Raw genomic sequence first — 25,552 nt, forward strand, 5'->3', positions numbered from 1 at the left:
TTTGATCGCTGTTGTTTTAAAGCACTTTCCTTTCATTTTCCTGGAATGAGGATGAACAACTTTCCTCACAAAACAACTAGAATTTTGACTGTCAAATATTGCTGCAATTTTCAAGGGATTGGTTCACAGCAAGATCATCTACTCATTCAATAATAGCTTGGACCAGAAAAACCTCCAGAAGTCTGGGGTTTTTTGCTAACATTTCTGTGATTCTAAGACTTTCAGGTATGGAATTCTACCAGAATTTTTCCTCAGCCCCCTACATTTATATAAAGATACTCAAATTATGTTTTCATCTTCTTTGCTGACTATAATCGCTGAGCTGACTATAACAGAAAGAGGAAAGACTCTTGCTTTGTTTGTCTCACACTTTGACAGCACTTCAAACCATCCACTTCTTTGCTCACTGCATGAGTCTTTAATAACTTTAATATTAAAATAATAAGAAGGAAAAAACTCCCAAACACCTTGTTTAAAAAAAGACAAATCCCACACACACAAAAGAAAAGAATTCACAAGGGTCTGCCTGCCTTTACTGAGAATAGGTCATTTTTGCCTGATAGAAAGCGTTGGACAAGAAGCAGCAAAGAAAACTTGATGAGAACAGCTCATTACTGAGTTTGAAAGGTATTTTAAGCACTGGTGTGTACTGCCCTTTCTGCCTCATCTTTCACCTAATGACAGTGAAATGTAAGTCTCTCTTCAACAGTGACCACCTTACCTTCATACTACAAGTGCCCATTCACTTCAGCGTTGCAAGATTAAGTCCTTGCTGATATTGTTAATGGCACAGTTCTGGGGTGATGGCCGGACTTCAGTCACATTTAGCCCTCGGAAACTTGTCTTGTGCTTTTCTTCACATCAAAAGCCTATTGCATATTTCTCCAGCACATAAAGAACTGAGAGTGACTACTGAAGTACTGAGTATCTTCAAATCACACTGATCAAAAAGAAAATTTAGACTTCAAAGGTGGTACCTACCTCTAAGGTTTTGAAAGCACCAATGAGTTCATGATACATAAGGTCTATTAGGTCAGCATTAGTGAAAAAGGTATGCAAAGAATTTGCAGGCCAGGTGCAATTGGCTTTCCTCAGCAGTCCAGCAAGTTTGAGTAACCACCACAAAGTCTGAGCCTAAACTTCTCAAGAATAAGAATAAACTCTTCAACTGAGTAAGAATGTCTGTCGTGGACTCCAGGGCTGAACACAAGCCACTGATCTTCAAAGATGTGCGTTAAAGTAGTAATGACAAAATGATGGTTGACATCTGAAACAGATGTAAATTTGAAGTTTTCCTTCCCACTGACAAGAAAAGATGATCATGAGCTGAGGACAGAGGATAAGAAAGAACCTGAAAGGCAGTAACTAAACAAAAGACTATCCTAGATGAGCAACAGATCAAGCACAGAAGAAAGAGAAAGCAGGTCACTTCTGCCTTGATCCTAATCTTAAGGCGAAAGCATTAAAAGCCTTCTGAGGGATTCTCCTATTACTTGAAACACAAAGAAACATCAAAAAAAACCCTAAATACTGAACATGCACCTAAAAGGCACAGTGTGCATTTCACACTTGCAGTGCTTGTAGAATTAGTAGTGTTAAGAGGGACACTTTATGTTCCCAAGGTCCTCTACAGAGCAGTATGACTCACACGTATTTCTTGTTCCCAGTGCCAACTATCCCTTTTCAGATGTTGTTAAAGAAGTTTCACAATTTTGGTTAAGGTTGGGTTTTGCAGGGCTTCCTCTGGGGGCCTTCTTATGGGCAGAATTAGGAGTTTTATAGCCTTTTTAAACTTTCTTAGACTTTTAATAGAATTTGAAATGGTTCAATAGATAGATAAGAATACTACCCAAGACAGCATGTTTTCACTACAGAGATAGTTTGAAGAACCTTATAGGAAAAAATTTCTTACAGGATTTATTTTAAATTTAATATTAATTCATAAATTAATTTACCCCATGCAGATTTTATTGTAAATAAGAAAAACTTCCTTCACTTAGAAGGTAATTTTATAAAGGACAAGGAGCAATAGGTTCAAAGTTAAACAGGGGAAGTTCAGGTTAGATATAAGGAAGAAGTTCTTTACTGTGAGGGTGGTGAGGCATTGGAACAGGTTGCCCAGAGAAGTGGTAAATGCTCCATCCCTGGCAATGTTCAAGGCCAGGTTGTACACAGCCTTGGGTGACATGGTTTAGTGTGAGGCGCCCCTGCCTATGGCAGGGGGGTTAGAACTACATTATCTTAAGGTCATTTCCAATCCAAATTAGTCTGTGATTCTATGATTCTATGTTTATAATGAGTAATAAATACCTGCCTTAAGAAAATAATCCAGCAGACACTCTTCTTTGCCTGTAAAGTATTCCACACATATTACTTACATAATATATATATATGCTGTCATTTAAACATATTGTCAATAAGACTGTAAATTGTCCAATTCATATGGATTGAACTCAGTCTAATTAGAGGACAATCTGTCTGTGTTCTATAATCAGTAACTTCAAGTACTGTACATACTGGTAGATGTAACATACTCTCTGTGATCAGAATGTTCTGCATGTTCTGCAAACCTTTTTTTTTTTTAAGTATAGATAACATTTAAGAAAGATTTGCTTAGCAAAACCATGTCCCAATGTCACTAGTATAATAGACAAAACAACACAGTATTATAATTACTTTCATGACTCCTTTCTCAGATGAATGAGAGTAGATTACTTTAGCTACAGGCAGTGACTTCTGCAATTATGTGGAGAGGAGAGGTGAGGGTTAAAAAAGGAGGTAGCCAGAATGAAAAGGGGAGAGCATAACAGAGTACCTGGAATTGTTTTGCTATAGAATCTCATAGAATCTTTTTGTACATTTGTAATGGAAAATTATAATGACCTGCTTGGAGTACTGCTAACTTCAGGGCTAACTTCAGAGCTAACTCATGTAGCCCGGAGCCTTGTCCAGATAAGTCCTGAACATTTTGGAGAGCAGTTTCTCCTGGGCAGCTGTTTCACTGCTGTGCTAATCTCACAAGGAAGCATTTTATGTTCTACTGGAATTTGTCTTGTTACAACTTGGGACTGTTGGCTCTAGTTCTTTTACTATTTTCTCCTGAGAAGAGCCCAGTTCTTTTGTCACCATAACTCCCCATTAGTTCCTGGCGATACAATTAGTTCCCACTGTGGTCCCCTCATGGTAGTTCTTCTCGTCCCTATAAACCCTTGATTGCATTTTAGTCTTTCATACAAATGAGAGCATCTATCCACCTGTAATCCCTTCCCCTATTCCCCATTCTTCCTTCCAACAGAGGCAAGGTACATTATTGCTGCTGTTATACAATATTTAACAAATTTATCTAAGTGTTTTGAAAATAATGTAACTACAAGGGCCGCTAATTAAAAAAAAGCCTTCAAGTTCTCTTACCATGTTGTGTTGGTGGCATAGAGGACACAGTTTATGAGTAATTTTCATCTTGGCCTATAGGTGTAAGTTTATGACAGTGGGTGCACTTGCCTAGTTTGAACATACAACAAAGCCAAGTGATTTATTTTTCAATATGCATTAAGCATTTGCAGGCTGGTTCCAAGTGGAAAACTGGGAGGTTTCTCAGAGGTCATCTGTTAATCTCAAAGCACACAGGCGAGTGGGAGGAAGACAAACCTTTCAGATCATATCTAAATTTCATACAAATTGTGAATTTACAGCACTTAAAAATATTTTTCAAAAGCAACTGAAGAAACTAAAGATGTTTCAGATCTGATACAACAATGTTTGTTGTTGTAAAAGCCTCATTGTAAAAGAAAAGGAAACCCAACACATTAACATTTCATGTATCGTTTTAAGGAGGATGTGAATCCTCAGCTAGAGATTCCTCGGAATATTGGTATTTCTCCACAGTATGTTGACGGCGGTGAGCCAGGGCAGTAGTATGTTTAAGGGAACAAGACTGCTCCCTGAAAATAGCTGCTACTTCTGGGGATGGATTAAAAAAGGGAAAAAAAGACGTGCTATACGCAGCTGAGACAGAATAAGAGGCCATTTTTCCAGTCTCTGCAGGTACTGATACCATTTCCTTGACTCCCTTTCCTTTCCATTTTCTCATTATGCTTGATATTTTCCTCATTTTTCAGTGAATAATGCAAACAGCATGAAGAAAACATTTTGTTGAGAAAGCTTAGAAAGAACTACAGTGTGATTGTGAAACAGAAAGAAACCATGTTAGATTTGAGATGACAATTACAACTAAAAATCAGTCTTACTTCTTCACAAAACATAAAAGGGCTATGCTACACTCTAAGCCATTCCTCTTCATCATCAGACATGGTCTTTCAGAACAACATCAGTCACCAAAACTGAGCCTGAGCTGACACCTGAATCTTCAAGTGGAAAATAGAACATCCTCTTTTGCAGTTCAGTTCTCTGCTTTCATGACTAGCCATTTCCATTTATTCAAATGAACCATCATAATTTCCAGCACAACACAGCCCTAGAACTACAAATGGACCCCTTTGTTGGGATCACAACAAAATTTAATCAGAAATCATACATATCTTACTATTTTGAAATATGAAATGGCAGTCCAAGAAGGCACACATAACTCATTAATAGTAACTTGTAATGCTGAGCAGCTAGCAGAAGTACTTTATTATAATAGTGGCATATTTTTTATGTTTATTGGCATGACAAATCAATGTCACTAGCTAATGAAACCTGATTAAAGCAAAAACTATTTACTTCCATAATTGTCTGATTATCCTATAATTGCCATTATTACCACTGACAGAGCATCTCAGAAAAAATAGCTCAATATCTTGCTTGTTTTTGCATGGGATGAGTGTTGGCAGGCAAGCAATGTAAGTGTTGTGTGGAGCTGAAACAGCAGCATGTGATGGTTAGCATTTGTAGATCATGCAGACAACAACAAAGCACATGATGACAACAAGTTTTGAGCTATGAATTGAGGATATGGAAAGGGAAGAGTTCAGAAGCTAAAGGTACCCTTTACCAAAAAAAGATGTGGAGATAACTGAGACAAGAACTTCTGAAAGTATTCAGAAAGTATTCAGACAACCAGGTAAATTGGTCTGACACCTCCCACTAACAAATGTAGCAGAGACATAACATTTTCCGGGAGAACTTTACATTTGAGTTCTACTGCTAAATGATACAGAGTTCTGTTAAGCAAAGGAACATCTGGTCTCAATCTGGGCAAATGCCTAGACCATTCCAATCTAATATTCATAAGTCAAAATGCAAAATTCACTTCTGCTTGCCAGAGTATTGACACTATGTTATGTTCTTCCCATCCTTGTTCTTTAAACAGTACTGACACAATATGCTGTTTCTTTTCCTTCAGCTCAAGATGTTTCTAGCTTGTACGTCAGTGATATACAGAAAACCAGAATCTGCTTATAAATCAAAACCAAACCTAAATCAAACTTTTCTTCTAAGCTGTCCTTATCTTTCATTTGCCTGTGCATTGTGTTCTTTTTATTATGCTCCACACTCATATAATTGCCTGTGTTAGTAAGGATAAATCTAGTCATCTTGGGGATCCTGCTAGTCCCATGAGGCTTTGAACATAGAGGGTCAGAATCTGAGGAGGCAAAAAGTACCATTGTGATCTATCAGCCTCTTGAGAATATCTTGTTCCAACCTCAGTGCTGAAGTAGGACAATCTGGAGCAGGCTGCCCAGGACCATTTACAGCTGGGTTTTGAATATCTCCAAGGATGGAAACTCCATAACATCTCTGGGAAAACCATTCCAGTGTTTGACCACCTCTACATTAAAAAAAAAAAAAAAAAAAATCCAACATATTTTCTTGTGTTCCGGTGGAATTTCATGTGTTTCAACTTGTGCCTGTAGCCCCTTGTCCTGTCATTGGGCAGTTCTGTAAAACGTCTGGCTCCCTCCCCTTCATTCCCCACCTTTATCATGTATTTACCCACACTGATCAACATCCATCTTGAGCATTCTCTTCTTTAGATCCTCTGGGCCCAGCTATTCAGACAGTTTTCAAAGCACTTTTCTGTCCAGTTATCTAACCTATATTTTGTCATGTTGTCAATGAGGATGTTATAGGAGACAGTGTCAAAAGCCTTACAAAAGTTGAGGTAAACAACACTGAGGACTCTCCCCCTACCCACCAAGCTAGCTATCTCACTGTAGAAACTACCAGCTTAGTTAAGCATAATTTCCCCTTTGTAATCCAATGCTAACTATTCCTGATCACCATCTTGTCCTTCATTTGTCTGGAAATGGTTTCCAGGATTAGTTGCTCTGTCACTTGCCTAGGAATTGTGATAAGGCTTAACACCCTGCAGTTGTCTGGACCCTCCTTTTTTGTTCTTCTGGAAGATAGGATTGACATTTTCATTCGTGTGAATGTCTTGCACCATAGAGTGCTTTCATAGCACCCTTGGATGCTATGTTGCAGGGTGTTGTAGCAGTCTCAGACAAACTGTTATGCTTTAATGTTGGTATAAAAAGCAGACATGCAGAAAGGTTTGCTCGACTGAAAGATTATTTTTTTCCATCTATACCACAGAAAAGTTGTAAGGAAATGTTGGAGGTTTCCAGTCCAACTTACTGCTCCAAACAGAACTTTCTCCAAAGCTATGCCAAACCCCTGTGGCTTTGTGTAAAACCTGACTAGAAAACTTCCAGGGACAGGGGTCTTGTAAGCTATCAGCAGATCTGATAAAACACATTCCCCTTCATGATAGACCATGCCTTGCTTACCTAGCTTGATATTTTGAGACCTGCCAGCAGGTAATATTTAATCATTTGATAGATGCCTGTAATGTTGATTTTGCATGACTACAGTTTCTTGATTGATAGCACCCTTCAGAAGTCTATCTTTGCACAGCTACATAATCTCCATAGCGATGACAGAAAGATACTTTAGCTGCTGATCTACACAACCCTAAGAATCTTGCTAACAAGAAGTATTAAACAAAATTGCCACTATTTAATAGAATCATAAAATCATAGAAAAGTTAGGGTTGGAAAGGACCTTAAGATCATCTAGTTCCAACCCCCCTGCCATGGGCAGGGACACCTCACACTAAACCATGTCAACCAGTGTTCAAGTCCAGCCTGGATGTGAACACTGCCGGGGATGGAGAATTCACAACCTCCCTGCGCAACCTATTCCACTGACTCACCACCCTTACAGTAAAGAACTTCTTCCTTATATCTAATCTAAACTTACCCTGTTTAAGTTTTAACACGTTACCCCTTGTCCTGTCACTACAGTCTCTAATGAAGAGTCCCTCCCCAGCATCCCTATAGGCCCCCTTCCGATACTGGAAGGCTGCTATGAGGTCTCCACGCAGCCTTCTCTTCTCCAGGCTGAACAGCTCCAACTTTCTCAGCCTGTCTTCATACGGGAGGTGCTCCAGTCCCCTGATCATCCTCGTGGCCCTTCTCTGGATTTGTTCCAACAGTTCCATGTCCTTCTTCGGCTGAGGACACCAGAACTGCACACAATACTCCAAGTGAGGTCTCACAAAAGCAGAGTAGAGGGGCAGGATCACCTCCTTCGACCTGCTGGCCACGCTCCTTTTGATGCAGCCCAGACACGGTTGGCTTTCTGGGCTGCGAGCACACACTGCCGGCCCATGTTCATTTTCTCATCAACCAACACCCCCAAGTCCTTCTCCGCAGGGCTGCTCTGAATCTCTTCTCTGCCCAAGCTGTAGCTGTGCCTGGGATTGCTCCCACCCAGGTGTAGGACCTTGCACTTGGCATGGTTAAACTTCATGAGGTTGGCATCAGCCCACCTCACAAGCATGTCGAGGTCCCTCTGGGTGGCATTTCTTCCCTCCAGGGTATCAACCGAACCACACAGCTTGGTGTCATTGGCAAACTTGCTGAGGGCACACTCAGTCCCACTGTCCATGTCAGTGATGAAGATGTTAAACAAGACCAGTCCCAACACCAATCTGTGAGGGACACCACTCGTTACTGGTCTCCAGACGGACATTGAGCCATTGACCACAACTCTTTGCGTGTGGCCATCCAGCCAGTTCTTTATCCACCGAGTGGTCCATCCATCAAATTGATGTCTCTCCAATTTAGAGACAAGGATGTCATGTGGGGCAGTGTCGAACGCTTTGCACAAGTCCAGGTAGATGACATCAACTGCTCTACCCCTGTCCATCAGTTCTGTAGCCCCATCATAGAAGGCCACCAAATTGGTCAGGCAGGATTTCCCCTTAGTGAAGCCATTTAATGCAAATCAGTTTCTGTTGCAATAATACCTGTTTCAAAGGGATGAACAACAGTCTTATTACAGCTTCATAATATAGATCCATACAATACAGGATTGCTATGTCAGCTGGTAAGCCTTAATAGTATGGATTCAAATAACCTTTATCAAATCTGTGTTGTAGTGCAGTATAACGTAGTTCAATTATTTGTACCTGGGAGCAAGGAAGTGCAGAAACAGCTCACACTCACAGGGGAACCACATTAAGCTTTGCAGGTGAATGCTGTATCTCTGAGCTAAGCAATGGTAGTCTTGAGGCTTTTCAGCCCCTAGCAGAGGTATCCAAACTGGTGTCTGGCTGCAGCAATACTGAACTCAGCACTGGCCCCCCAAACCACCTGAGAAGCATAGCGAAGTAGTTCATATCTACTTCCATGTATCTGCATTTAAAGATGAAGTTGCAAACAGGTGAGACAACTAAATACCTTGCTGCTACTGAAAATGGACTGCCCAGCCCTCTAAACTTCTTTTCTCACAACTGAATCTCAGCTGTTTTTTTTCCACCCATATCATCCCACCAGTTCCAGTTTTTACCAGATTTTACTTGGCTACTTCAGCTCACTAATGCAGTAGAGAACTGTCTTCTTTTTCTCCTCCCTTCTTTCCTGAGATTTTGACAAGGCAGTAACATAAACTGGTTTATTGCAGAGTTCTACTGAGTTGTAAAAGGTAAAACAGAGAAGTAATGACTGGCAGGGACAGTGAGTCACAAACCCACCCTGTACTCTCCTCCCTGAAAATGATAGCTCATGAGCATTTATAACAGCTATACAGATACAGCAGTATTCACATTCCTGATTGCTCTGCAAAAGCAAGACTTGATTTTAGTGCTGCAGGAGCACTGAATCTTACAAATAGCCAGACTATGATTTTCAAAAGTTGATAAAGCTCATTTTGCAATGTGGCCATTGACAAGACAGAAAAAGTAAAAAGAGGAGGCTGAATACAGTATCAGGAGATCTGGAAAATACCACTATTTGTATGCTCAGAGCAAAAGAACACAGATCTCACAACACATGAGATAAAGCTGGCACAAGATAAAGTATGGATAAACAGGGCACAATACAAAATGTAATAGAGGGATGATAGCTGTGGCTGCTGCTCTTTGTTTTTTCAAGTCCAGCCAAAACCCAAGCTGAGCACATACTGCAAAGATACAGATCCACACACAAAACTAACGTCATCACTCACACAGACAACACAAAGAGCAATGTCTTCACTGCTCATCACCCACATAACACAAACAGCAGCTCAAGTAACATGAGTGACATAATATTCTATTTGAATGTCTCAATTCCACCTGCTTCCCTACTCCCTTCCTGTTCAGGCTACAAAAATTGGCGACTTCCAGTGAGAAAGCCCTGGACTCTTCGGGGAATGAGAAAAGACTTGCAATGATGTGTAAGGTCCTGTACCTGGGTCAGGGCAATCCCAAGCACAGCTACAGGATGGGCGGAAACTGGATTGAGAGCAGGCCTGAGGAGAAGGACTTGGGGGTGCTGGTTGACGAGAAACTCAACATAAGCAGCAGTGTGCGTTTGCAGCCCAGAAACCAACCATGTCGTGGGCTGCATCAAAAGGAGCCTGATCAGCAGGTTGAGGGAGGTGATTCTTCCCCTCTACTCTGCTCTTGTGAGACCTCACCTGGAGTACTGCATTCAGCTCTGGGGCCCTCAGACAAGAGGGATGTGGACCAGCTTGAGCGAGTCCAGAGGAAGGCCATGAAAATATCAGAAGGCTGGAGCATTTCTCCTATGAAGACAATCTGAGAGATTTGGGGTTGAGAAAAAGAGAGAAGGCTCCAGGGAAACATTATAGCCTTACAGTACCTAAAGGGGGGCTACAGGAAAGCTGGAGAGGGACTTTTGACGAGGGTCCATAATGAAAGGACAAAGGGGAATGGCTGTAAGTTGAAAAAGGGTGAATCTAGATAAGGTATGACCCAGAGTCCAGTTTCATGATGGACAGCTGCATCATGATCTCTGCTTCCCTTTACCAAAAAGCTTTTAGCAACGCAAAGGATCTGTTAGCATCAAGGAACACTGAAAGCTGACAATTCCCACACCTGTTTGATGATCACCTGGCCAGTAGAATTTGTCCAGAAGTAGAGCCTTGTAGCATGCTAGTCATATCTATCTGCTGTGAGCATTAAATAACAAATAATTGCTGTTTGTAAAGGTGTGCAGAAAGATGACTATGACTAGGATCCTGGGGAGAGAGGGATGGCAGTGGGGAAGAGAAAGCACTGAAATTATAAGAGTATGTGTATGTGTATATTTTAATCAGCAAGCTTCAATCATGGTCAATTGGAAAGGAAAAGAAAGATTGGACTATCTGTATTCATATTTATGGGAATGCTCTTTGTATGTGAGTGAGAAGCAGTGGGGAGTATGCTCTCTGTATTGCCTGTGTGGCTGATGATGCTATTTTGTTTATCTGCATCTTTGCAATGCGTACTCAGCTTGGATTTGGCTGGAGTTGTAAAAAGGAACAGCAGCAGCCACAGCTATGAGTCTGAGATGGGAGGTGCCTCCTGGGTCTTAGACCACACCAGATTTCACTGTAATAGATGAAGAAAAAGAAATCATCCCAGGATTCAGCTGCTCCTTAGCATTGTCTACCCTGCTAGGGGGGTCTCAGTGTACAGTAATAGATGTCCAAATAAAAATGATCCCATAGAATTCCCATAAAGAAGATCCACCTTATGTGTCACTTTCTTCCAAAATCAAGATAAGCTTGAGGGAACAAAAAATTAAGAATCGGAATTCGGAGTTTTGCAAGGCTAGAGTTAGTAAAGCTGAAATTAAGCCTTCAAACAGAATTCCTGAGGCTGTTGGAGGTTGGAAGGAATATTGCAAGTTATGATATTGATGGGGTAGGAAAGACCCTACAACAGGGGATCAGATCATTCAAAATCAACTACCAAAGCCAATATTTAAACAGATAAATCTTCTTCCCTAATTGAAATTGGGATAAACTGTTGCTTTTCTTGAGGTTTAAATTAGGGTTTTGTGTTAGTCCAACTTCACAATCAAAACATGCCGTTTTTTTCGACGACAACTCGGGCAAGCCTTTATAGTATCTGAGCAATCCATCTAAACATACTTAATTCATCACACCTAAGTGGGAGGAAGGTTTTCTTATCAAGGACCTACATGCAACAACACATAGTATAAATGAGTTAATGCTATTTATGAAAATCTTAGTTCTTCAATCCTTTGTTCATGTATATTTCACACTAAGATTGAAAATACCACCTTACACTTTGCCGGTGTGTTACTTTTAAACAACCAACCAGGTACTATGTGAATTTTTAAAAACACTGTAACAAAGGTGAGCACAAAATCATAATCTGAAGAGCACTGAAATAAACAGAAGTGTTCAGAAGATAGGTCATCCACACCAGTAAGAATTTACTTCATATTCCAAGTATTTTTCTTCCTATAAAATTATTTCTTGTTATTAATAATGCAGCAGCTTCTACAAGCATGATCATGAATCAGGATTCAGTGGTGTTAGGCATCAGACAGAATAAAAGACTGTTACTGTCCCAAGTACATCGTCAATTAACTAAAGACAATATTTGTTAAAGTGAAGATCAGAGCATGCAAGGATTTTAAGTTTCACTTACACCTACACTCACAACACAGCAGAAGAAATATTTGGCAGATAAAGCAAATCTGATGGTGCCATGTAGTGTGATATAAATGTCTGACTTGTCTAAACACGCCCCAGCATTTTATGGCCTGACACAGCAAGACTTTTTATTCATATCAGCTTGAAGTTCAGTGGTTTTCTCTTTCACTTTATCTCTGTGTTCCTTTAAAATCCTCGGGGAAAGAAACAATACGTTTGAGAAAAAAAGTCAATAATACCCATAACAGATCAAAGCAAAATGCATATTCCCTAAGCCTATAAAATTATCCAGAGACTGACAGAAAATGACAGAATTTTGTGGACAACCAAAAAAGTATAATTAATGTGACTCCATGACAAAAACACTTTTGTTCATTTAGTTAGAAATATATAACTGTTGCTGATTGTTAGCACTTACTGTATATTACAGAGATTCAAAACAATGACTTTCTCTTGTTATTTTTGAGGCTGGAGCAAAAAGAAAAACACATTTGGCTAACTAAATGTGTATCAATTACCCGAAACATTCACAAAGTATCACTAACTTCGGAAAAAATATTAAAGATCTGCCAGCGAATTACCAGCGTTTTCATCTCTATATGATGCACAGAGATACAGATTTCTCTGTGAGTAGTGCAGAGGGGACAGATTTACCTGTACTTTTACTCTTAGCTTTTATATAACTTAAAAAAATCTACATCTTACTCTCCCCCAGCCCCGAGGCAGACAGCAGAGTTTGAACTGTAATGAGCAGAGGAAGAGCATCCAATGTTCGGCTGCAAGGATCCAGCAGCATCTGTTTCCAAGACCATTTCTGCAAACTTCCAAGAACTTCCTGCAAGAACTACCACTACATCACAGGTCCTCAGCTTTCCTAGCAGCAGTCCAGGTGTTTCTAGGTCTATCCATGGCTTCACTAGTTTACATGGGACTTTCTATGAACCTGAGCTCAACTGAAGCAACAAGGTCTGGTTACAGACCAGTTTAAAAGGAACAAATAATTTATCACTGTAATTACCTATCAAACTTCTTTATTAAACAGTTTTCTCTGTCACCAGTGACATGCCAGGGACATATAATATTCATAGACTGCGTTTTCTTTGCACCTAGCTAAGTGAAACATAGACTTCTTGGTATTATACCCAGAATATGCACTGTGTTCATAGAAAATTAAATTGTAATCCTAGAATCAAACAGAAAGATCACTTCAATCAATTTCGCACAATATCCCACTCCAGGTTTAAAAAAGGAACACAGACATACCAAAATATGCAAATCAAGAAACAGAAATAGATCATCTAAGGAAAAATTAGAATTTAATTCTAGAATTAACAGTGAAGAGCAACAAAAGAAAAGAAGCCCATGCCTGCCTCCCAAACAACAATACAAGTATTTCTTTAGCAGACATTTGTTCTATATAGTAGCTCTTGCTTTATCTCTCAAAGGCTAAAACACAGATATGCCTGATAAGGTAGTGAGGTCCTGTGAACTTTCCTTGTGATGATGAGGCAATTAGTACATCAGAGTGCTTGACAAAGCAGGTGAAAATAATTCTAGTAACCTTTTAAAAAAAAAATAACAAATCCTTGGAAAGCTTCAGCAACAGTGACTGCGTCCACACAGTATGAGCACCCACACCTGCAGTTTGAGACCAGTGTATTCCAGCAAATAACCAGTTAAAAACCTCAGCAAAACATAGCAATAAATTAATTCTATTTCATTTTTTGTACTTCTGAATTTTTTCTGCTCCTTCTTTCTCAGTCAGCCAGAACCTTTGTAGCCCTTGGGATCTTTGTAATTAAGAACAATGGATCAAGCCCTGATGGCATTCTCAGCACTTCAGCTGAAGCCTTAACACAATAAATGCAAATGTAAGAGGTCATCTACACAAAAGCCCGACTTGGCAGCTACTATGGCAAAAGAAATTTAAGAAGAAATAGGTCCTCAACCTATTAAGTGTACACAGTGAGCAAAGTCAAGGTAGGCAAAGCATTTCTTGTAGGCCTCCTTCAGGTACTGGAAGACTGTTGTCTTCCAAGAAAGCTGGAAAGGGACTTTTTACAAGGGTACATAGTGACAGGACAAGAGGGTAGACTCAGATTAAACACTGGGAAAATATTCTTTACTAAGAGGGTGGTGAGACACTGGCAGAGGTTGCTCAAAGACGCTGTGGATGCCTCATCCCTGGAAGTGTTTAAGGGTAGACTGGATGGGGCTTTGAGCAACCTGATCTAGTGGAAGATATCCCTGCCTACGGCAGGGGGGCTGGAATTAGATAATCTTGAAGGTCCCTTCCAATCCTAACTATTCTATAATTCTATTATTGTCTTATTTTATAGCTGATGAACAGAGAGAGAGAGAGAAGGCTTTATTAACTCATTTAAGTTCACTCGGTAAGTCTGTGCAGGGCCAAAATGATGTGCTAAACAGGAGCGTGCCTGAGCAGCACCTGTATCATAAGCCATTTTATTTAAATAATTGCTTGTGGTTACACTAATCCACTCAAAAAGAACATTGGCTGTTCCTGGATGCTCACAATATGCTCACAATATTCTTGTACTGCATGTGAATATTTTGCTTTGTGTCTGTTGTTTCTTCCTTCAAATTTAATATTACAATATTCTTCTTACTGTCATGATGTTTACTCTTTAATTTGTCTGACTACAGATCAGCTTCATCATGGCTTTTTTTTTCACTATGACACTTTCCCGAAATCCTATCATTCTATTCCCCCTTTCCTGGAGTATCACACGCACACTGCAACTACCAGTCTTCTCAAATGACAAGGAATTGAAAAGACCCCCTTCAGGCTGCTATTCTTCCTTTTAATAATGAACTGTGCTTCCTGCCTTGCAAAGAAGTGACACATGTTATAACAGGAGCCCTTTCCAATCAATTTTGTAGTACACTGATTTCTAAGATGTGGGACTAAAATACAGCAAAAGTTAATAACGCTGAGCTGCAATGCCCACTGGTAGTACACATTCCTCTCTGATTACAGGAAAAAGTAGGTAAAAACAATCCCATCCTGTTGTAATCTAAAATGCAAAGTTGTAAATTGGGACCACTCTGTTGACAGCATGTTGTTAGGTTGTAAATTGGGACTGCTCGTCTGAGAGCAAGATGTTAGGTTGTAACTTAGACCCGCTTTGTTGAGAGCAGTATGGGTCAGTGGGGCCTTGAGGTATGTATAAAACAAGGGTAGCCTGTGAAGATGAGAAAGGCATGACCAAGACAGACAGGGCCAGGTCTTCAAGATGAGGAGCAAATCAGAACTAACCTAAAACACAGACACAATTGTTAAGTAATTCACAAGAGTATTTTCACATGCACAAGCACAGAGATCAATCAGCGGAACACTATCAATGATGATCAGAGACCCCTCGAGAGCACCTCTGGTAAGAAAAGCACATGCATAATTAAAATGCAAATATTACAAGTAGTTCCATGAAATCTAATGTAAAACATTTCCTGGAAAGGTTGTAAATATGCATGTTTGTTGGATAATGAATGGTACCTGTAGACTCCAGGTGTGCTCACCTTTGCAAAATGATTTATGTGTCTGTCCTGCGCTGCAAAATAAAGAATGCCTACTTCCTAAAACTCCAAATTGACACTGAGAGTTTCTAAAAACTGTTGGACTTCAAGCTCAATAAGCTAATCTGATTCTTTGTGTGAGAACAGGTTCAGGGTTGTTTTCACCAAATATGGCTATATAGACTTGTATCAGCTCAGCATCTAGTGCCATGTATTTTGGATCATTTGTAAGAAATTAATGAGGTTATTCACAAAATAAGCAACTAAATTGCATCCACTGATAGAGTCTGTGGTACATGGTTTCACAGGAATTGCATGGCTATATAGCAAGAATTAATAATTCATTAATATTCATGTTTATTATTAGCTCAGCAAGCAAATAATTATAATTTCATTATGTATATGCTCCTTTTCAACTAATCCATTGTCATTAATCATTCCTTTCCTTAGCTATCTCAGGCAGCACATTCAAACATTCAAATGAGTCATTCAGATCCATTCATTTGATTATAACCATCTTTAATTTGACGACTTTCTTTGTTTTACTTATGCAAAACATTTTATTTTCTTGCATGACATGTTAGAATTAATGGCCTGGTGGGCTGCAAGTTCTCTGTATTAGAATGATTCATCTTTGTTTTACTAGTACAATTTTTTAAGAGAGCTAAATGACACGTGAGACACCTACTCAGTCCATTTATGTGTCATGTGTTTTCTCACAGAAGAATTCAGTGTGAAACCTTGGATGGAGTCTCTCCTCACACCCAGGGTCTTCAAAGTATGCATTTCCATACATGCAAGAAAATAAAACAGATTTCCTAAAGGGAGAACCTTTGAGGGATGAAGTTCAAGGCTGATACTGCTCCTCTATAAAAACAAAACAATGAACACAAAGGTATGCTTGTAAAAGGCTGTATGAATTATCAAAATAAAGTAAAAAGAGATCTGGCCCTAACTCTTTCAGTTACATGGAGGTGTCTAGCAGCAATCTTTCCTATAAATCAAGAACAACTCAGCTGTGTTTCAAATTTTCAAACTATCCTTTTTGGGTACCAGCAAGCAGAACTGTAAATCTATTTTCAAAGGAGAAACAAGTACATATGTGAAATCTGGCACATTGTTTAATTTAGGTAAATTGCTAACAACTCAGTTGATTTCTCAGGAAAATTGAGGTGACTTATTTCTAAATAAATTAGCATTCTGGAGGCATTGGTGTTCAAACTATATGCATTGTACAAAGAAATCACAGAAGTATTGATGGGCATGATACAGAGGAATATAAAGGAGTATCTGCTATTTTCAGTCCCTTAATGCTTAGATTACAGCCCATAGATCACCAGTGCTCTGGTAGATGCACACTGTTAACTCATTTTATCTCCTTGATGGAAAGTTACTAAAAGTAAACATATTTTCTACTCCCACCATAGGAGTAACAGATGGTCTTCTGTGGTTTTACAGAAGGTAGGAGGGAGAAAAGGTCCCCAAATTATCTCTCTGCTAAGAATACATGCACAGAGAAAACGGAGGAAAAAAAAGAGAGAAAAAAAGAGAGTACAAAATAGAGAGAAAGGGAGGACAAAGAAAAAGAAAGAGGGGAGAGAGAGAGTAGAGACAATGAGAGTGAATTCTCAAATATTTTTTGCACCAGTCCTAGAGTCATAGAATAGTTAGGGTTGGAAAGGACCTTAAGATCACCTAGTTCCAGCCCCCCTGACATGTCCCTGCCCCCCACGCCTCAAACTAGACCGTGTCACCCAAGGTTCTGTCCAACCTGGCCTTGAACACTGCCAGAGATGGAGCATTTACCTTTTCTCTGGGCAGCTTGTTCCAGTGCCTCACCACCCTCACAGTAAAGAACTTCTTCCTTATATCTAACTTGAACTTCCCCTGTTTCAGTTTGAACCCGTTACCCCTTGTCCTATCACTACAGTCCCTAGTGTAGAAAACATTTGCAAGGCTAGACTTCAATGTCTCATTCAAAGACTGTCAGGCAGTGATTTCAGTTCTGGTATTTTCTTGAAGTCAGCAGTCTCATGAATTCTGTACCTTAAAGTCCTGGTAAGAGGGCTTCACCTTGCCTCACTTTGCCTTGCCTTTCCTTCTCTTTCCTTCCTTACCCTCCCTTACACCTCCCACAACTCCTGTCCTAACAAATCAATGCCAGGAGCATCCGTGATATTGCTCTCCTTCTGCAGCAGTAAAAGCAAACTTGCTATCTCCCTCTTCCTCTTTCACCTGGCCAGCTAGGGCACCCCCTGCAAACCAACTGGTGCTACAGTATTCTTTCCTAATCAACTCATGATCTACATACAAAGGTCTTGGAATTAATGACCTACTCGATTGACAGAGTAATAAGTATTCTTTACAACATCCACTTAATTTAGCCTGCAGTAAGCAGTAAGCAGGCTAAATTAAACACCTGGAGTGATGCAGAGTCTTGGGTGACATGGTTTAGTGTGAAGTGTCCTTGCCCACAGCAGGGGGATTGGAACTGTATGATCTTAAGGGCCTTTCCAACCCTAACTATTCTATGATTCTATAAGTCTATGAAGCTGTTGGACGCTATTATGTTCATGATCCCAAGAGTGAAATTAAGTTATAAATGAGGTCAAGTAGTGTAATTGATCAGTTGGTTTATTACAGAAGGACAATTATTATAAAAAAGGGAAGTTATTGTAACAAAGGGGATAGCAATAGGGCAGATTGGAGAAAGGATGGGAATGAAGCAAGGATTCGGGCTGCAGGGAGAGAGAGAGAGAGTCACCATTGTGGATCCAGCGGTCCATGGGGATCTGTTGTTGGAAGTGGTGGGAGTCCGTCAGCGTTTGTAGTCAGTATCGGAGCAGAGTGTCCCCTGAGAGCCTGTAGTAGTAGTCATCAGAGGTGGGTGTCATCCTGCAGGTGTCCTTCTGGAGTTGTCCCCTTGAAGGTACTCATCTTGGCGATGTCTTTTTTCCCCCTTTTATAATGAGTTGGAGGGGAGCACCTATGTTCTTAATGTCATGTATTACACATTCCTGGATGACCAGACTCCCTGATCTTGCAGCCAGCTCTTCAACTGCACGTCTGCAGCAATTCTTGGGATAATGAGAAGCAATTCCTCACACCAGTCCTTGAGCTAATGGACTGAAGAGTCTTATCTCAACTCCCCCCAGCCATCTCTGAGACAATGGATTGGTGGAATTCTATCTCAGCTTCTCATACCAATCTTTGAGACAATGGTCAGTACAGTCCAATTTCAGATCAGTCTCACACACCACCTGGTGTCTCAAAGATTGTTCTGGATCCAGGTGGTTTTAGAAAAGAGATAATGTGAAAGAGGACAAGAAATGAAAAGAGCAGCGGTTTAAATTATTTTTACAACCAATTGATTCTGTGGATATATTAATCAGATTTGCTTAGTTATGTTAGGAGAGGCAGTAGTTACATGAGCCAGTTTTTGAATTCCAGATGTTATTCATTTTACTACTTTATCATTATCAATTTTCAGACAACAATTAGCATCATTTAATTTGCCACGAACTCCCCCTTCCACAGCTAGCAAAGTAATCAGGAACCATGAAGTATTGAAATACCATTTGCCTGGCCTGATCTCCTAACAGATCAAGGGCGCGGGCTATATCACTGGTAATGATTTCTAGGATAGCTTGAAACTGAATAATGCTATTTAAGTTATAAATAGGTTCTTAAGCACCGCTGAGCAATTCATTAGTGTTGCAGGTAGCCAGTCTGCAATACTGTATAATTCATTACAATACTTTATCAAAGCCTCCCAAGTGACTGACCCACTCAGGGCCCCACCAATTTGTTTACAAATATTCACTAGATTTCCTGGAATTACAACATTTGCATTTTAAATACACATTCACTTCCTTGCTGGGTGGTGATCTTGAAGGGTTTCTGGTGGTCATCGATAGTCTTCCTCACTGTGTCTACTGATTAACATCTGTGCTTGCGCATGTACAAAAGACTTCTGTGAATTACTTAACAACTGTGTCCATGGTTTATGTCAGTTTGTTCTGATTTGTTCATTACCTTGAAGAACTGACCCAATCTTGCTCTCAACAGAGCAGTCCCAATTTACAGCTCACAATTAACAAAGCATTTTGAATTCACAACTTAGCATTTCATCTTACAGTTCCCCCCTTTGAGGCTTACAGGATACATGTATATCCTATAACGCTCATCTCATGTTATTTTCCCATATTTAATTCTGAAACACCATTGTGAACACCAACATCAAATCATGCCTGCTAGGGTACAAACACAAATAATTATTATTATAATTATTACAAACAAGTTCTTTAACTGTGTCCAGTTTGGTAGCTAAGAGGGAAGTGTACCACAACTCTAAAAAACCCATGAGGTATTACCAGGTACAGGGTTAACCAATGTACAGGGGGGTTGTACAAGGGGGTTAGAGGAATTCACTTGCTTAAACAAAAGTATTGTCTGTACCTATCATGCCTACTAAGCAGAACAAAGGCACTAACCATTGATAAGGAAAAGCAGACACTTGGTTCTATTGACAAGGAAAAGCAGACACCTGATTCTACTGATAAGCAGATATTGATAAGGAAAAGCACACACCTGAAGGGGGCGATGCAGATGGTTTATGGCTGGGACACTGACCAAACCCTTAGGCCATACGTGAAGACTAAAAGGTGAAAAGTTCAAGAAGAGGTAGACTCATTTACTTCATCTTGAAGACCCCTACCCACAGGAGGAAGACTCAGTTACTTCATCTTGAGAGCCCTGCCCATGACCAGAAGGGGCACTGCGCAGGTGCAAAGGACCTTCTAACTCGTTATAATACGAAGCAGGGATAGGACATGAATATGTATAGGCATATTGTGCAACCTTATGAATATATATAACTTTAGAGAATAAATGTAGAGGGAAACAACACTGAAGCACACATGACTTTGAGGAATTATCCCCCTGTGTCTCAGGGCTGAATAAAAAGCATACCTACTTTACAACTTTTAATGAGTTGTGGAGTCAATCCGCACATCAGCATCATCTCTAGTGACTTGGTGCAAGATCTGTTTGTTCCCAAATCTCACCCAAATCTGTAGAAATTTTGCTGCTCTGTTCCACGTATGTGCAGCAGCTTGTACAGATGTCTCCATGGGAAGCTAATAGCAAGTCAAGGGCCATAGAGTTTTGCAATATCACCTGGGATAGGCTGGATACCTCAATCTCTAATGCATGTACTCACTCCCATCCAGGGGAGAAACCATCTAACAAAACTGAGAAATCCTGTGAAATCCTGTGGGACAATTGGCTATAGCATTGTGAGTCAACTTCTCTATGAGGTTGTACAAAGCAAGTGAAAAATGTGTCACCAGATCAGGCCCCACAAAACAATTTGCCTTAATTATTTTCAGTGAACTCTTGAATATATCCACTCTCCAACCCTCCGCTTGCAATCAAGGTGGAGGCACTGGGGCCTTCCACATTTTTCTTTTTCTTTAGGGCCCATGGGGTTTCTTTTGGGCCATTCTAACACCACCTTTTCCAATTTAGCAGTGGGTAATTCATCCATTAAATCTTTAGGAACACCCTTTCGCCACCCCAGCGTCCACAACTCTTGCCTTTTATTAGGAATATTTCTACCTCCTGGGCAAGCAGGGGGTGTCCAGCGTTTCCTGAGGAGGGTTTTTTATCTCTGTTCATCTCTGTCCCTTAGTATCAATTTTACTGGAAATATTGATGGGACTGTACTTTCTCCCATAATTAATCAACTCCTGGGCAACCCTTTCCACGTCCATACTTTCTTTTCTGTCTTTCGACAGGTGACAGCAGTCCTTCCAGGGCAGCAACAGCCTTTTCAGTTTGGGATGTTGCTTGTGTCTTTCTCTGCAATTGGACCCCTGCAGCTTTCAGGGAGTTGGGAAGACACCGAATGAGGGGAGTCACACGTTCGGAATTGACCAATATCATCCTCAGGGACTCCTGTTTAAGTCTAAGTCCCTGATCGTACATCATTCGCAGACATACCGCTTTCTGTACATTTTCTATCAACCAGTCGACTGTCCCTGTGATGGCGAATGGATCTCCCCTTTCCAAAATGTTAACTCCTCCAGCCCAATAAGCTGCTCTTTGAGTTAAGGACCAGGGTGCGCGGTGCTTATGGGTGGTTAAAAATGCTCCTAGCCCCCAATACCACTCAGCTTCCTTCTCACTTAGTAAAATGTGATCTCCCCCAGACAGCGATACTCTCCAAACGCAGTCAGTTTCTGATTCTTTTGCAGTACGACAGAATTCCTTTTGAAGTTTAGCTAATTCCGTAGCAGTATACAGAACCTCTTTGGTGGTAATTTGTGGGAATTCGTCCTCCCCGCCTTCATAAGTATATTCCATTTGCATCTAGGGGCAGAAAGAAGCAGCAGACATTTAATTTTTCTAACCTTAGTCTTTCCTCTTCCAGATCACCGTGAGGGTATTCAATTGTTTTCTCCAACCATGGAGAGGTGCATTTCTCTGCAAGGAGCTGCTCTTTCAGGGTTAATTGCAAGTAGTTAGCCTGAGTTTTCTCTTTGTCTAACTGTTCTTTTGAGTTAACTACCTGGTCCTGCAGGGATCCAGCTCTTGTAAAATTTGTGTGAACTGAGGTTCTGCTGTTTGTTGTTGTTCTATAGCTTCTACTGCAGCAGCCAAGCTGGCGCCCAGTACATCACAGACAACTGATTTAACCTTTCCAGGCCGCAGTTTTGCGTCCTTTTGCAGGGTGCCTATTCGGTCTGTTAAACTTTGCAAATTATGCCAATTTTTCTTGGCCCATTCTACCCCTGGCAGAGAGGGGCGAGCCTTACATTTCTCTAAAAGACCATATAACACATCTCTGCCCTGAGGGGCAGCTTCGCTGCTACTCATTTCTGAATGGGACAGTAGTCGCAGAAAAGCGGCATGTTTTGTTTCAACAGAACCCACCCCTTAAGTCACTGAGAAGCACACCGGTAATAACTTACACTTCATGCGACATTACGGTACTTTCCACTGCAAGGGATCCTGTCCCTGATGCCAGCTTAAATGTCAGGGTCTGACTGGAGAAAACCCCAGTGTCGGACTCTGTTTCATTCATGATCCCAAGAGTGAAATTAAGATGCAAACAAGGTCTTTGGAACAAGTTGCCCAGAGAAGTTGGAGATGCCCCATCCCTGAAAGTGTTCAAGGACAGGTTGGATGAGGTATTTAGCAAACTGGTATAATGGAAGGTGTCCCTGACAATGTCAGGGAGGTTGAATCTTAAGGTCCTTTCTGACCGAAACTATACTATGATTCTATGAAAAGCAGAGACTGCAGAACTCGTAACTCACAATACAGCAAGCAGGGAGTTATCTTTTTTTTTAAGTTTTCTTCAGCTCCAGTTGAGGATTATGTGCAGAGCTGCCCTAAAAACTCTTACTAATTGAATATCATCCCTCCTAGCCCTGGCATGCGGTCAGGAGAGGGGATCACTATGCAAAACTGCATGGGACAAGATGATTCAGAGAAAACTCCAGAAACAAACTCACCAACAAAGTTTAAGTTGACAAACAGGTATTCTTTATTGCAGCACTGTGAGACAGGAGGGGTAGCTGCTCCTAACGTGTGTCTTCGTACTGCTACATGAGCAGTCCTAATATAGTCACTGGGCACACATACATATTCATGAGGCTATGTATGAATGACATCATTTTCCAGAAAGTTTCTCCCATGGTTTATATTCCATTTTGTGCTTTTGTGCCTCTTTGTCTCAAAGGTCACTTCTGGTGTTTAAATATCATAGTCAAAAAGTGAGGATCCCAATAGCCATCATTTAGGAAACACAAAGTTGTTCATGCAGTCATCAGACTACATCTGGTGTATGGAAGTGATACGCACATAGACTCCACAACTTGTTAAAAGTTGTAAAGTAGGTATGCTTTTTATTCAGCGCTGAGACTCACGGAGATAATTCCTCAAATTCATGCGTACCTTAGTGCTGGTTCCCTTTACATTTATTCTCTAAAGTTATATATATTCATAAGGTTGCACAACACGCCTATACATATTCATGTCCTATCCCCACTTCATATTATAAAGAGTTAGAGGGTCCTTTGCACCTGCGCAGTGCCCCCTCTGGTCATGGGCAGGGGTCTCAAGATGAAGTAACTGAGTCTTCCTCCTTTGCGTAGGGGTCTTCAAGATGAAGTAAATGAGTCTCCCTCTTCTTGAACTTTTCACCTTCTAGTCTTCACCTATGGCCTTAGGGTTTGGTCAGTGTCCCAGCCATAAACCATCTGCTTCTCCCCCTTATCAGTAGATTCAGGTGTCTGCTTTTCCTTATCAATATCTGCTTATCAGTAGAATCAGGTGTCTGCTTTTCCTTGTCAACAGAACCAAGTGTCTGCTTTTTCTTATCAATAGAACCAGGTGTCTGCTTTTCCTTATCAATAGAACCAGGTGTCTTTGTTCTGCTTAGTAGGCATTTACAACAGACAATACTTCTGTTTAAGCAAGTGAATTCCTCTAACCCCTTTGTACACCCCCCTGTACATTGGTCAACCCTCTGCATCAGAAGGAGATGAAGCACTATTCACACAAAGTGGCAGTGATTAGATGCACAGCGTAAAGACTGCCCTAAGCAATGTAATGTCATGAATTGAGTTGAATTCAGTTGGAGTCAAGATGAGTCAAATCTAATTGAATTGAATTGGCAAGCCTAGTCAGCAGGCTAGGAGGACCATGCAGGACTTACGCACATATTTCTGTGCCACATGGACAGAGATTTATCAGAAAGGAGCATCCTGCTGTGTTTTCTTTAAAAAAAAAAAACAAAACCCAAACCAAACCAGGCAAAAATAATACAACCCAAACTAAGGGTTAAGACACTGATATTTCATAGAAATAAAGATATATAATTCCTATTTCTAAGTGACCTTTGGAAATTAGCTTCTTTTTTACCCTCACAACATTTCTTTAGAAACTAAACCAAGCTGTTTTCAGCAGCCAGCCAGGAGGGATTTTGTGATTTCTTCTCTCCCCTCCCTGCTTTCTCTCAACTGTTTTCAGGGAAAAAAAAAATAAAACAAGTAGGAAATAAGATCTGAAGGAATGTCCATTTCCCCTCCAGCTGAGATGTGCTTTCAAGGAGCATGAATGTCAGGCAGCACAGGTTAGCCCCAGCTAGACCTGGTGACCAGCCTGGCTTTTGTTGTCTTAAAGTCCAATAATGCCACACTTTGAAAATGTGATACCAAATAAGCCATACAGCAAGCAAAAAGTATGCATTGTATAAAATAATTTCAAAAGATGAAGCTCTGTTCTGTGTCCTACACTTTTTATTAAAATGTACCACTTAGAAGTAATTATGTAACCATGGCATAATTCTAACATAATTTTTAAGATATGCTTGCTTCTTCTAAAAGAACTATATAATTATGACCAAGCATACCTATTTTCCTTATACTTTAACCTTTTTAAATATGTGCTTCAAGAATATAAAAGTGAGTAATACTTAACAATGATACTAAAATTAGAAAACAAGCACAGCTAGCTTTGAAGCAACAGCAGTGCAAGAACTTTAGACTCCAAAGAAATGCAACTCCCAGCATGTTGTTTTAAGGATTATTACTGCAAATGGCAAATTCATTGCTAACATGCACATAAAAGTTAGAGCTGGGAAAAAAAAAAAATTTCAATTTGCTAATAAAAATTCTTTTAAAAAATAATTTTAAAGATATTTGCTGTCATTTTTTTGATAGTGTAGCATCTACCAAAGCGGACTCAAAAAATATCAAAATACAACAAATGTCCCTTTTTGACAAACAAATCTCAACAAACTTTCAAAAAAAACTTTTCTTTTTTTTTAGACAATTATTACCTTTCAGTAGATCTTCTCGTGTCATCTATTAAAATGCGTAAATTCAGCTTAACTTCACTTTTCCCGAACAGTCCTTCAGACACAAGCCTATGCACACATTGTCTGTAGTTACCACTTATGTAGGTTGAGTTTCCCTTCTATGCACCTTCAACATTTATCCGCGATATATTTACATCTCTTTCTTCATGGCTTAATTTGTCATGATTTAATTAAAAACCTGAAAACTAAATAACTTTTGATTCTGAGACTAATGCATTACCCTTCAAC

At 40.2% G+C, this 25,552-nt stretch overlaps 1 protein-coding gene across 1 annotated transcript in view; it reads right to left on the minus strand.

The window, feature by feature from the left end:
* Nucleotides 1-12,001: 12,001 nt before the first annotated feature.
* Nucleotides 12,002-25,552, minus strand: part of CRACR2A (calcium release activated channel regulator 2A) — a 37,155-nt gene continuing 23,604 nt past the window's right edge. The window contains 3 exon segments of the mRNA XM_061472102.1: nucleotides 12,002-12,092; nucleotides 13,005-13,081; nucleotides 21,439-21,807. Of these exon segments, the coding sequence (XP_061328086.1) occupies nucleotides 12,002-12,092; nucleotides 13,005-13,081; nucleotides 21,439-21,807 (537 nt within the window).

Source organism: Pezoporus flaviventris, unplaced genomic scaffold (genome assembly GCF_033815535.1).
Source record: "Pezoporus flaviventris isolate CSIRO_AGI_PZ_B2104156 unplaced genomic scaffold, CSIRO_AGI_Pfla_v1 ptg000070l, whole genome shotgun sequence".
In the NCBI taxonomy this organism is placed as follows: domain Eukaryota; kingdom Metazoa; phylum Chordata; class Aves; order Psittaciformes; family Psittacidae; genus Pezoporus; species Pezoporus flaviventris.